Source organism: Bubalus kerabau, chromosome 11 (genome assembly GCF_029407905.1).
Source record: "Bubalus kerabau isolate K-KA32 ecotype Philippines breed swamp buffalo chromosome 11, PCC_UOA_SB_1v2, whole genome shotgun sequence".
NCBI classification, from domain to species: domain Eukaryota; kingdom Metazoa; phylum Chordata; class Mammalia; order Artiodactyla; family Bovidae; genus Bubalus; species Bubalus kerabau.
Genome location: NC_073634.1, coordinates 17,167,345 through 17,180,902, shown reverse-complemented (window position 1 = coordinate 17,180,902; position 13,558 = coordinate 17,167,345). Strand labels below are relative to the sequence as shown.

At 45.7% G+C, this 13,558-nt stretch overlaps 1 protein-coding gene across 1 annotated transcript; it reads right to left on the bottom strand.

Annotated features, from left to right (window-relative positions):
• Nucleotides 1-259: 259 nt before the first annotated feature.
• On the bottom strand, nt 260-3,569 carry FAM136A (family with sequence similarity 136 member A). The gene is made up of 3 exons (XM_055539733.1): nt 3,403-3,569; nt 2,358-2,498; nt 260-570 (listed from the first exon to the last, which is right to left on the bottom strand). The coding sequence occupies exons 1-3, from the start codon at nt 3,526-3,528 to the stop codon at nt 382-384; spliced, it is 456 nt and encodes a 151-aa protein (XP_055395708.1). The 5' UTR covers nt 3,529-3,569; the 3' UTR covers nt 260-381.
• Between the last annotated feature and the right edge of the window lie 9,989 nt (nt 3,570-13,558).

The following is a 13,558-nucleotide window of genomic DNA, read 5'->3' as shown; positions in this document are numbered from 1 at the left end:
CTAGACCATAAGCTGGTTACGTGAACCTGCCAGCCTCTTGGTATCTGTGCAGTAAGAGGATCTGGTACCTTGGAGGGCCCTGGTTTGGTACAACGGAGACTCCCTACTGGCAGGAGAAGTACTTGCCACATGAAATTCAGGCTTACAACAAACCTCCTGTGCTATCTGTGACCCAAATTTTAGCACCGCTCTTTTTCCATTTCACTTTCTAGGATTGAAACACAAAGGAACCAGCGTCCAGAGGAAAGAAACACAGGCCTTAGACTTGCTGCCATTCTTAATTTCCTCATTCATCAACTCTCCTTATTAAGGAGACCCAAATCCCCATTCCTCTTTTTAAATTGATTCCTGCCCTCAGCCCTGATGGCCACTGGCAGACAGCTATTTCCCAATGGAAGAGAGAGACTCCTTCATCTTCCTGGTCATGGTTGGGATGAGGTTCATGTGGTCATCCACACACTTGGTCACGCAGGTCTCCAGCTGCCGCTTCACGTGAAGCTCCTTACTCCCTGCGTCTATTGAATCTTTGGCCTTGTCATTGCAATACATGGTGCACCGGGCCAGGCGGTCCTGTGGCAAGAAGGGAAAGGGTAGAGAAGCTGAAAGGCTGACCTTCGTTTACCAAGTGCTTACCCTGTGCCACGTTCTATACCATGTGTTTTGGCTTGATGCGTATTATCTTGATCAATTAAAGGGACACTATAGTGGAACTGACCAAGACTGTCCTGATTAAAACAGACGGTGGCACCATGAGGGCCCAGACAAAGCACTCCTAGAAAGCAGCTGAATGTCCGAATAAATTGTAAGAAGTGCCTTCCAGGAAGTAAGAAGGAACTAGAGGCTACTGTTACTCAACTACAGACTTTCAAACACCCTGATTTTATAAGGTCTGGCATCACTACAGAAAAATACTCAATTCAGCAAATATTTATTGAGCTTCTACTACATGCTAGGGACCCTACTGTTGGGGAATACAGCAATGAGTAAAACAGATCAAGCTCTTTCTTTCACTGAACTGATATTCCAGTGGAGGGAGATGGACAAACAAGTAAGTGAAGACGTTGGGGAAACAGCTGGATATATGAATCTGGATACGGAGGGAAGCTGGTCCAAAGACATGAATGCAGGAGTTGTCAGTATATATCGATATTTGCTATGAGACTACAGAACTAGATTGAGGTCCAAGCATAACCCTGGGCACTCCAGTGCTCTTCAGAGATTGGAGAGAGTAAAAAAGACAGTAAATGAGAACAAGAAAGGAGCAGGGTTGTGGGGGAGACCAGGAGAGTGAGCTATCCTATCCTGGTGGCCAAATGAAGATTTTTAAACAAGGGGGAGAGTGATCCACTGTGTCAATGATGCAGGCAGACTGAGTAAGATGAGGAATGAGAAATGACCATTGGATTTAGCCCCATGGAAGGGTGTGGAAAGAGTGGTTCTGGCGCAATGGAAAAGTAAGTCTGATTGCAGGATTGAACAATGAATGGAAGAGAAAGTTGTACAGCAATTCAAGAAGCAAACTTTGAAAGACTTGTAAAATAAAGTGTCAAACACAGAGAAACCCTTTGGAGTTTCATGATCTTGGAGAAGTTATCCTTTTACAGTGCCAGTCATTTTGAAGAATTTTATATAGAATATAAAAATGTTTCACATTGGATATAAATCTGTCCACATGAACAGAATCCCAGGCTATGAAATACTGATTCAGAAGTGGGCCCTCTTCCACCCAAGTTTCAGGAAAGTATACCCAGAGGAAGGGAGTAAAAGGAAGCTGGGGACACCCTTTGCTGCTCCAGAGAGAAATATGGGGCAGGGTGGGGGGAGAGGAGGCTCTTAGTGACCTCAGAGAGGCTTACGAGTCAGGCATCAATAAGTCAACCAAAATAATGCTTCATGTAAATGACTGCTCTTTAGTGACACAGGAGCATCAGTAAGTAGGGGCATCCTGGGTGGGAAAACCCACAAAATGATGGTAGGATCTTGCTCTAATCTGTACCTTTTAAAGACTGGCTTATTCCACTTTCCTGGGGATTCTGCTATTGTAAGAATGAATTAACATATTTTACAAAGCTTCATACAGTACAGTAGACATATATTTGATGTCTATGAAAAAAAAAAGCATAAGGCTCTTGGTCATGAACTCCCTTTTGCATTGTTTCTATGGGAAATTCTTACAGCACTCAACCTCTAGGACCTTTTCCAGAATTTTAAACCCTGTAAAGACTAGCCAGACATAGGACTGTCATAGATGTTAACACAAAAACAAGACACTAAAGCCAAGAATTCTGAACCAACGCTTGTCATCTGCAAAAGAGCAGCACGTAGGGCTGGAGTGGTCTGGCTGGGGTATTCCTCACCTGGAACTTCTCCAACTCGCTGGTCACCAGGGCCTGGGCTTGAGCCAGAGGTGCGTGGCAGCGCTCAATGCACTGGTGCACTTGCTGCATGGACGCCTGGCTTTCCTCACAACAGGCGGCGCTGCACCGGAACATAAGGCCCTGGGGGGGAAGGTGGAGACGGGTGAGGCAGGAAAGCCTTCGTGCAGAGCTGACCACCACCGAGTGCAGCAGAGGCTAGGGGGCGCGTCGCACCTGCACGTCTCCTTAGAATAGACACCAAGAGCTTAAAACCACGAATGGAAATATTATCCTCGGTACCTAGCAGAGTGTTTCATTGCCGCTAGCTCACTGACAGTTGTTGAACCGAAGGCTGGATGGACGGGGAGGGTGGTGGAGGATGAGACTGGGCCAAGTTCTGAAAACCAGGTGCCTAAACCACAGGGTTCAGAGGTCAGCGATCTAGTAACCATCCACCAGGGGGCAACTGGTCCACTAACTCCAGGGACACCTTGACAAGCGAAACCCACAATCCGGTCAGGAAAGTGGGATCAACAGCCGCACAACATTCAGGGGATCAAAGCGGAACAGTATATGAGACATCGCTGCGTGAGCCGAGTATGACCAGGCCATTGAGGAGGCCGAGCACCGTAGGCTTTCCGGTCTTTCACCTTGGCGGTGCTCTTTGGGCGGGCTCTGGCTGCTCACTTGCGAAGCGGCCGCACAAGACGGGAAGGTGGGGGAGGCTGAACACCTTACTCCAGGGGGCTTCTCAACCCTGGCGAGGGGACACCCCCTACCCGGCCTGGCCTGGGGGGTGGGGGGCGGGCAAACGGCCTTGCGCGTGCCGAGGGCGCACAGATTTCATTCGCTCAGCCGAAGTTCCAGTTCTAAGAGTGAGCAGTGCTTCCAAGGACGCAGCGACGACCCCAGGGACACCCCGACCCGGGTCTGCAGGCTGGGAGGCAGTAGTGCGTAAGGATCCTGAGGCGGCTGCGGCAAGGGGCAGAAAATCCCGCGCCGTACTCGCTCCCCCCCAACCTCGGGTCGGCTCCCGCCCCGCTACCTGCATCTTCCGAATATTCTCCCTCTCCAGACTCTTCACCATGGAGTCCACCGCCTCCTGCACCCGGAGCTGCTGCAGCTCCGCCATGGCGACCCGCGCGGTTCCCGGCTGCGCCGGCGCCCACATGGCCTCCCGCGCACGGGCCCGCCTCCTCGCCGCCACTTCCCGGGTCACCGCGGCGCGCCCTTCCCCTGCCCACGCCGCCCCCTAGCGTCCGAGAGGAGTAACTGCACTCCTGGAGGCCCGCTCCCGCGGCGCTCCGGGGTCCCGCCCCTGGCGTCCCCGCCCACCCCCCGGGATTGTTTACCAAGTCTGCGCACCTCTGCTAGGACCAAACGGTTCTTTTTCTCCTTACCTGTCTGGGTCCCTGTTCCCCTCTTACTTAAAGTTCTTTAAATTCATTTTTGTTTATTTTTTAAAAACTGAAGTAAAGTAATGCTCAAAATTCTCCAAGCCAGGCTTCAACAGTACGTGAACCGTGAACTTGCAGATGTTCAAGCCGGATTTAGAAAAGGCAGAAGAACCAGAGATCAAATTGCCAACATCCGTTGGATCATAGAAAATGCAAGAGAATTCCAGAAAAACATCTATTTCTGTTTTATTGACTTTGCCAAGGCCTTTGACTGTGTGGATCAAAACAAACTCTGGAAAATTCTTAAAGAGATGGGAATATCAGACCACCTGACCTGCCTCCTGAGAAATCTATATTCACGTCAAGAAGCAACAGTTATAACTGTACATGGAACAACAGACTGGTTCCAAATCAGGAAAGGAGTACGTCAAGGCTGTATATTGTCACTCCACTTATTTAACTTATATGCAGAGTACATCATAAGAAATGCTGGGCTGGATGAAGCAAAGGCTGGAATCAAAATTGCTGGGAAAAATATCAATAACCTCAGATATGCAGATGACACCACCCTTATGGCAGAAAGCAAAGAAGAACTAAAGAGCCTCTTGATGAAAGTAAAAGAGGAGAGTGAAAAAGTTGGCTTAAAACTCAACATTCAGAAAACCAAGATCATGGTATCCAGTCCCATCCCTTTATGGCAAATAGATGGGAAACAATGGAAACAGTGACAGACTTTATTTTCTTGGGCTCCAAAATCACTGCAGATGGTGACTGTAGCCATGAAATTAAAAGACACTTGCTCCTTGGAAGAAAAGCTATGACCAACCTAGACAGCATATTAAAAAACAGAGACATTACTTTGCCAACAAAGGTCTGTCTGGTCAAAGCTATGGTTTTTCCAGTAGTCATGTATGGATGTGAGAGTTGGACTATAAAGAAAGCTGACCGCCAAAGAATTGATGCTTTTGAACCATGGAGTTGGAGAAGACTCTTGAGAGTCCCTTGGACTGCAAGGAGATCCAACCAGTCTATCCTGAAGGAAATCAGTCCTGAATATTCATTGGAAGGACTGATGCTGAAGCTGAAACTCCAATACTTTGGCCACCTGATGCGAAGAACTGACTCATTTGAAAAGATCCTGATGCTGGGAAAGATTGAAGGTGGGAGGAGAAAGGGACGACAGAGGATGAGATGGTTAGATGGCATCACCAACTCAATGGGCAGTTTGAGTAAGCTCTGGGAGTTGGTGATGGACAGGGAGGCCTGGTGCACTGTAGTCCATGGGGTCACAAAGAGCCAGACATGACTGAACTGATAATTGATTAACAGTGTGCCAATCTCTGCTGTACAGCAAGGTGAAAAAAATATTTAATATGATTCATGTAAAAGATAGGTATGCAGATCTTAGATGTAAACAGCTTGATGAGTTTTAACAGGCCTTAACCTTTCCCTGTCAACCTCTGCCCTTTTCCCCCCTATTGCTCCTGACCCCAAGCAACCACTGATCTGCTCTTTCACTACAGATTATCCTTTTCTTTTCTAGAATATAGTATACGTATTTATATATAAATCATTCATTCCTATGTACTTTTGGGGGGGGTCTGGTTCCCTTCACCTAACATAACACTTTTGAGGCTGAGCCTTATCTTCAGTTCTTTTTGCTATATTATTCTGTAGTATTCGATTGAATGGAGGCACAGCAATTTATTTTTCCATTCCCCTGTTGATGGGCATTTGGGCCCTTCCCAGTTATTCTGAAAAAAGTGGTGACTGTGAACATCACTGAGCAAATCTTTTGTAGACATAAATTTCCATTTCTCTTGGGCAAATAAATATCTAGAAGTGGAATCATTGGATTGTTGGTAGATATATTTATGCATTCATTTCTAATAAGAAAGTGTTAGCTTCAAAGGCACAATGTGAGAGCTACAGATATTCAATCAAAAAGGAAGCCTTTATGTGTCAGCAGCAGTGAGCTGTTTTGGAGCTTCTGGAACAGTTCTGTCTGGAAAACCCCTTCCCCCACCTCCTATGCATTCATTTATTAGGACTTCCCTGGTGGCTCAGTGGTGGAATCCACCTGCCAATGCATGAACCTCGGGAGATACGGTTCAGTCCCTGGGTTGGGAAGATCCCCTGGCAGAGGAAATGGCAATGCACTCCAGTATTCTTTCCTGGGAAATCCCATGGCTAGAGGAGCCTGGACAGCTACAGTCCACGGGGTTGCACAGAGTGGGACAGGACTGAGTGACTATGCATGCAGGCACACAGGCTACTTCCAAACTTTAGTGAGTTATCTATCTTATTAATCTGGAATTATTTCTAGTTCTCCCAATCCAATGTCTGCTCAAGGTCTGCAGGTTTACAGAGGAAAGTTCTAATGCCTTAGAGATGGACTACCAGGCCCTTCAGAATCTGCTGGAACCTACCTTTCCAACACCAGTCTCTCTGCTCACTACCATATGTCAGCCATGCTCAACCACTGCTGCTGCTGCTACGTCGCTTCAGTCGTGTCCGACTCTGTGCGACCTCATAGACAGCAGCCCACCAGGCTCCCCCATCCCTGGGATTCTCCAGGCAAGAACACTGGAGTGGGTTGCCATTTCCTTCTCCAATGCATGAAAGTGAAAAGTGAAAGTGAAGTCGCTCAGTCGTGTCCGACTCTTAGCGACCCCATGGACTGCGGCCTACCAGGCTCCTCCATCCATGGGATTCTCCAACCAAGAGTACTGGAGTGGGGTGCCATTGCCATCTCCGGCCCAACCACTGACAGTCCCCCAAACATGTCAGCACCCCTTCCCAGGTCCCCAGACCACCGGCTGTACCCCTTGTCCGAGGTGCCCTTCCCCACCTCTCTTCTTCACCCTGTGGGCTCCTACTGAAGACTTGGTTTAGATGCTACACAATTGGTGTCTTATCCTGAATGCTCCTGTAGTGCTTTATGTTTTCTGCCTTTTTCCTATCACAGTGTCCTTTTTACAAAGTAGGGGCCTCAAACTCACCAGCATTTTGGGTCCTAGAGGCGGCACCAGTGAGTGAAGCTGGTCTGGGGTCAGTACCTGTGTGGGCAGAGTGATGGGGACTGTGGTAGACCAAAGAACATTTTCAGTGTTTCCCCTTAAACAACATGGCCATACAACACAAGGGAAACCTGATTCTTCAGGTGCTTTCATCAAGTGATTAAACTGCTTCCTTTCCTTTTCCTTATCCTTGCTAGCTTGTGAGCCTTTTGAGAACGTTGTGTTCTTTCCATTTTCCTTAGCACTAATAACAGTACAACACACACACATAATCAGGGAATTTTGCTGAAGACAGTAACGAGTGAGAAGGCGATAGCTTATCTTTCTGTAAATTTTCTCCACTTTCAAGTTTGCCTCCACTTGCCAAGTTTGCCACTCTGTATACTTGGGAAGATTCTGGGTGACTTGGTGAGGGGCTTTTGGATAAGATGGAGCAAAACCAAGCCCCTTTGGAAGAAATAACTCTAACTAAAACCCTAGGGGGTGTGGACACTGGGCAAAGGATGGGAGAAATCTGGTTGGGACCTGGCTAGAGGTTGTTCCTAGTCCTACCAACCCCCTAGTCCCTCAGCCTTCATCTCTCTGAGCCTCAGTTTCCTAATCTGATGAAAAGGGAAAAAAAAATGGAAGCAAATTTATATTCATTGGCTGGTTTCAGGGAAGTACATAGAATAGAGTACTTTTAGGTTCTCAGAGGAAAATCCCTTTTTAATACAAAGAATTATTATGGAGAAATTTAAAGAATATTACTAAGAATTATTATTAAGAATCAAATCATTGAACAATGAGCTTACTGGTCACTGGAGAGAACAAGATGAGATGTGGGATGTTTTATGGTGAGTTTATGACAAGACTGAGGAGCCTTGAGGTGTTTTCACCTAAAGCAGTGAGTTCTCTCACCCTTACCTGCCTGCAACCCTGGTGGGTCAGAGGGCTCACCTTCCTTGGAGACGTTTAAAGCCCAGTTCCAGGGAGATAATGCAGACTGGCAAGCATGTGGCTCTGGAAGCATCCCTCTTATGTATTTTCTCTCTTAAACAATATAGCCGTGAGTGCTGTGGTCAGTAGGAAGTCAGCCCAGTGTTTGACAACTTGACAGATCTGGATTTGATTTCTACTTTGCTTCTTACCAGTGATGTCATCTTAGACAAGTTATTTATTTATTGGGGGCTGTGCTGGGTCTTTGTTGCTGTGAGGGCTTTTCTCTAGATCCTGTGAGCAAGGGCTGCTCTCTAGTTGCGGCGTGCAGGCTGCTCCCTGCAGTGGCTTCTCTTGTTGAGGAGCATGGGCTCTAAGGCATTTGGGCTTCTGTGGTCGTGGCTTCCAGGCTCTAGAGCACAGGCTCAGTAGTTGTGGTGCATGGGCTTAGTTGTGCCGAGACATGTATGATCTTCCTAGACCAGGGATCGAACTCGTGTCTCCTGCATTGGCGGGCAGATTCTTCACCACTGAGCCACCAGGAAAGCCCTAGACAAGTTATTTAATACGTGACTACCTCACCATGTGGTTGTTCTGTGACTTTTGCCCCTGGATAATGTCTGCCTCCACTCAGGCCAGGCAAAACTAGTCTAGTCCTTTCTTCATGTAATCATAGACATCTTGATACTTACAGAGCAAAGTATCCCAGGAGGTGTCTCTTCTGCGGGTGAAATATAGCTGGACCTGGGACCATCTTACTGAAGTGCTTGCACCTGGACAAAAGTCTCCTTGAGCCAAAGAAAACAAAGGAACTGTAGGTGATTGAAAATAACTGCATGCATGTGCAGCTGGGGCAATTGTGAACATAGGATACAAAAAGGACATAAACCAACAGATATTTCTGTGGTGTCTGGGGCAAAAGTGAGGTACTGGGAAAGGTCCTGCACTCAGTATTACCAAGGGGGTGGGCAGACCACCTAGCAATGCCCCCTGCCCAGCCCATGGATCCTCACTACCCTCCCCCCACCCCACTGTTAACCCCATTTAACGACCCAAGCAGCTCTCCTCAGGGACCTTGTTCTTGTCTTCTCTCTCTCTTGCTGCAGCACAAACTGCAATAAAGTCTTGCCTGAAATTCTTATCTGGTCTCTTATCAATTTCTATTGATTAAAGAGTCCTAGGGCCCAGGTCAGTAACAATCTGTGTCTCTGGTCAAGAATCATAGAATTTAAAGGGTTCCTAGAGATCTGTTTGCTTTTGCAAAATTTTTAGAAGAATCATTTGTTTTCAAATGTGACAACTGGGGAAAACTCCAGTATGAAGAACAGATGAAGATGTTATTTTAACAGTCTAAATTAACTTTCCAAGTTCAAATGTCAAAGAATTGTTTAAAGACTATCCAGATAGCCACTGTCCAAGTTATTAGAGTTTAAATTAATGTAAATAAAAACAATTCAGCTCCTTAGTCTCATGAGCCACAGTTCAAGTGTTCACTAGGCAAGCCTGACTACAGTATATAGACACAGAGCATTTCCTCCATTGCAGAAAGTTCTATTGAACAGCACAGCTTTAAAACAATGAGTTTTAAATCCCAGTTTCTTGGAGATTCCCTGCTTCACCTGTAATCATAAGCTCGGGGTCTGTCTGTTGTGTGAGGGAATGTATACTCCCACCTCCCCCCAGCACTGGTGACTGTCTCCTCCCCGTAGGGGCCCCACAATTAGGCAGAACAACTGCATGTACTGTGCATCTCAGAACATAGGTAGCATGTGGGATGGTCTCTGATATGGGGCCTCTCAGACCCAGAAGCACAGCTAGATTGGGTTGGCTACAGCCATCTTGTCTCAGTTGACCAGAGTTTCCAGGGATGCTATGCGTTACACCCAAATTCGCCAATTTTTGAAGGGGATAAGACCTTCTCTCCAAGACAAACAGGGCTTGACAGGTAATGCAGAGAGATTCCCCTCCAACTCTCTAGATGGAAATAAGCTTAACATGAGGGACCTGGGGCAAGAATCCTGGCTTTGCTGGAGCAGAAATCGTAAAATCTGTGGCTCTTAGGTCGTATAAGTATCTGGTTTTAACCCTGATATTAGCAAAAGCCCTGAGAGGAGCTGAGACCCTCCCTTAAAGAACCTGCCTGCATTCTCTCTGCCAGCCCCCTGTCTAGCCAAGGGATTCCCAAGGATGCCTAACCTACCCATAGGGTGGTTTGTGAGATGCTGTCCTGGCCACTGCATTCAAATTCCAATGTATACTTACTTAATAGTGTAAAAATTTATATTATTATGTTGTGGGTTTTTTTTTTTTTGTATATTGCTGTATCTACTTTAACTTTCAGAAATAAAAGTTATAACCCTCCCATAAAAAAAAATGAGGCTGTTTTGCTCAGGGTTGTGAATGATGTTCCTATATCCCTATAGCAGTCTCAGATCCAGTGAACATCTTGGTTTGACTCTGCTTGCACAGACTCTAGACAACCTTGATTTCACTGAATGAGTAGTTACACACTGTGGTCCTTTCCAACAGCTCTTTTTTTTCAGTCTCAGGATGGCCTTCCATTAAGCAAAGGTGGCAGAAGAAGCTTTAGTTAGATCCCCGACCAGAGTTAGTTAACCCAGTGGCAAAATAACTAATGATGTCTTGTGGGTTAAAATAGGGTGAAGAATTTATTTGAGCAGGTGTTTTTTGAAGGATAGCTCAAAAATTATGTAAACATATTTTAAAAATTAGAATTTTGAGATGTGTGAAATACTCAGGCCTCTCTTGTGGAGCCCTAGGCCGCTGCGGGCACAGTTTGAAAACTCTTGATCCAAATCAAAGTTCTCATGAAACTGGGTCCTAAAAAGACAAAGGGATTCCATTTGGTCACACAGTAGGTGACTATCAAAAGGGGAGTAGAAATAGATTTTTCTGACTCAGTTCAGTGTTTTTCATACACTGTTGAAATGATAGGGTCCAAACATGGCTTTCCCCATCGACCGGGCCCTGGTCTTCGGGGCCTTGGTTGTAGGAGAGGTAGGCTCTGGAGCTGGACCTGAGCTGGGAACTGAGCTTGGCCTCACCTTTCTGATTTGGGATGTTATCTTTGGTGATAACAATAGCAGCTTCCATTTATCGAGCACATATTGTGTGCCAGATATACTATTATCCTCATTCAACAGATCAGACCAGACCAGTCGCTCAGTCGTGTCCGACTCTTTGCGACCCCATGAATCGCAGCACGCCAGGCCTCCCTGTCCATCACCAACTCCTGGAGTTCACTCAGACTCACGTCCATCGAGTCAGTGATGCCATCCAGCCATCTCATCCTCTGTCATCCCGTCTCCTCCTGCCCCCAGTCCCTCCCAGCATCAGAGTCTTTTCCAATGAGTCAACTTTTTGCATGAGGTGGCCAAGTACTGGAGTTTCAGCTTTAGCATCATTCCTTCCAAAGACATCCCAGGGCTGATTTCCTTCAGAATGGACTGGTTGGATCTCCTTGCAGTCCAAGGGACTCTCAAGAGTCTTCTCCAACACCACAGTTCAAAAGCATCAATTCTTCGGCACTCAGTCTTCTTCACAGTCCAACTCTCACATCCATACATGACCACGGGAAAAACCATAGCCTTGACTAGACGAACCTTTGTTGGCAAAGTAATGTCTCTGCTTTTCAATATGCTATCTAGGTTGGTCATAACTTTCCTTCCAAGGAGTAAGCGTCTTTTAATTTCATGGCTGCAATCACCATCTGCAGTGATTTTGGAGCCCAGAAAAATAAAGTCTGACACTGTTTCCCCATCTATTTCCCATGAAGTGCTGGGACCAGATGCCATGATCTTCGTTTTCTGAATGTTGAGCTTTAAGCCAACTTTTTCACTCTCCACTTTCACTTTCATCAAGAGGCTTTTGAGTTCCTCTTCACTTTCTGCCACAAGGGTGGTGTCATCTGCATATCTGAGGTTATTGATATTTCTCCCGGCAATCTTGATTCCAGCTTGTGTTTCTTCCAGTCCAGCATTTCTCATGATGTACTCTGAATAGAAGTTAAATAAACAGGGTGAAAATATACAGCCTTGACGAACTCCTTTTCCTATTTGGAACCAGTCTGTTGTTCCATGTCCAGTTGTAACTGTTGCTTCCTGACCTGCGTACAGATTTCTCAAGAGGCAGATCAGGTGGTCTGGTATTCCCATCTCTTTCAGAATTTTCCACATTTTATTGTGCTCCACACAGTCAAAGGCTTTGGCATAGTCAATAAAGCAGAAATAGATGCTTTTCTGGAACTCTCTTGCTTTTTCCATGATCCAGCAGATGTTGGCAGTTTGATCTCTGGTTCCTCTGCCTTTTCTAAAACCAGCTTGAACATCAGGAAGTTCAGGGTTCACATATTGCTGGAGCCTGGCTTGGAGAGTTTTGAGCATTTCTTTACTAGCGTGTGAGATGAGTGCAATTGTGCAGTAGTTTGAGCATTCTTTGGCATTGCCTTTCTTTGGGGTTGGAATGAAAACTGACCTTTTCCAGTCCTGTGGCCACTGTTGATTTTTCCAAATTTGCTAGCATATTGAGTGCAGCACTTTCACAGCATCATCTTTCAGGATTTGGAATAGCTCAACTGGAATTCCATCACCTCCACTAGCTTTGTTCGTAGTGATGCTTTCTAAGGCCCACTTGACTTCACATTCTCGGATGTCTGGCTCTAGGTCAGTGATCACACCATCGTGATTATCTGGGTCGTGAAGATCTTCTTTGTACAGTTCTTCTGTGTATTCTTGCCATCTCTTCTTAATATCTTCTGCTTCTGTTAGGTCCATACCATTTCTGTCCTTTATCGAGCTCATCTTTGCATGAAATGTTCCTTTGGTATCTCTGATTTTCTTGAAGAGATCTCTAGTCTTTCCCATTCTGTTGTTTTCCTCTATTTCTTTGCATTGATCGCTGAAGAAGGCTTTCTTATCTCTTCTTGCTATTCTTTGGAGCTCTGCATTCAGATGTTTATATCTTTCCTTTTCTCCTTTGCTTTTCGCTTCTCTTCTTTTCACAGCTATTTGTAAGGCCTCCTCAGACAGCCATTTTGCTTTTTTGCACTTCTTTTCTATGGGAATGGTCTTGATCCCTGTCTCCTGTAAAATGTCATGAACCTCATTCCATAGTTCATCAGGCACTCTATCTATCAGATCTAGGCCCTTAAATCTATTTCTCACTTCCATTGTATAATCATAAGGGATTTGATTTAGGTTATATCTGAATGGTCTAGTGGTTTTCCCTACTGTCTTCAATTTAAGTCTGAATTTGGCAATAAGGAGTTCATGGTCTGAGCCACAGTCAGCTCCTGGTCTTGTTTTTGCTGACTGTATAGAGCTTCTCCATCTTTGGCTGCAAAGAATATAATCAATCTGATTTCGGTGTTGACCATCTGGTGATGTCCATGTATAGAGTCTTCTCTTGTGTTGTTGGAAGAGGGTGTTTGTTATGACCAGTGCATTTTCTTGGCAAAACTCTATTAGTCTTTGCCCTGCTTCATTCCGTATTCCAAGGCCAAATTTGCCTGTTACTCCAGGTGTTTCTTGACTTCCTACTTTTGCATTCCAGTCCCCTATAATGAAAAGGACATCCTTTTTGGGTGTTAGTTCTAAAAGGTCTTGTAGGTCTTCATAGAACTGTTCAACTTCAGCTTCTCCAGCGTTACTGGTTGGGGCATAGACTTGGATTACTGTGATATTAAACGGTTTGCCTTGGAAACAAACAGAGATCATTCTGTCGTTTTTGAGATTGCATCCAAGTACTGCATTTCGGACTCTTTTGTTGACCATGATGGCTACTCCATTTCTTCTGAGGATTCCTGCCCGCAGTAGTAGATATAATGGTCATCTGAGTTAAATTCACC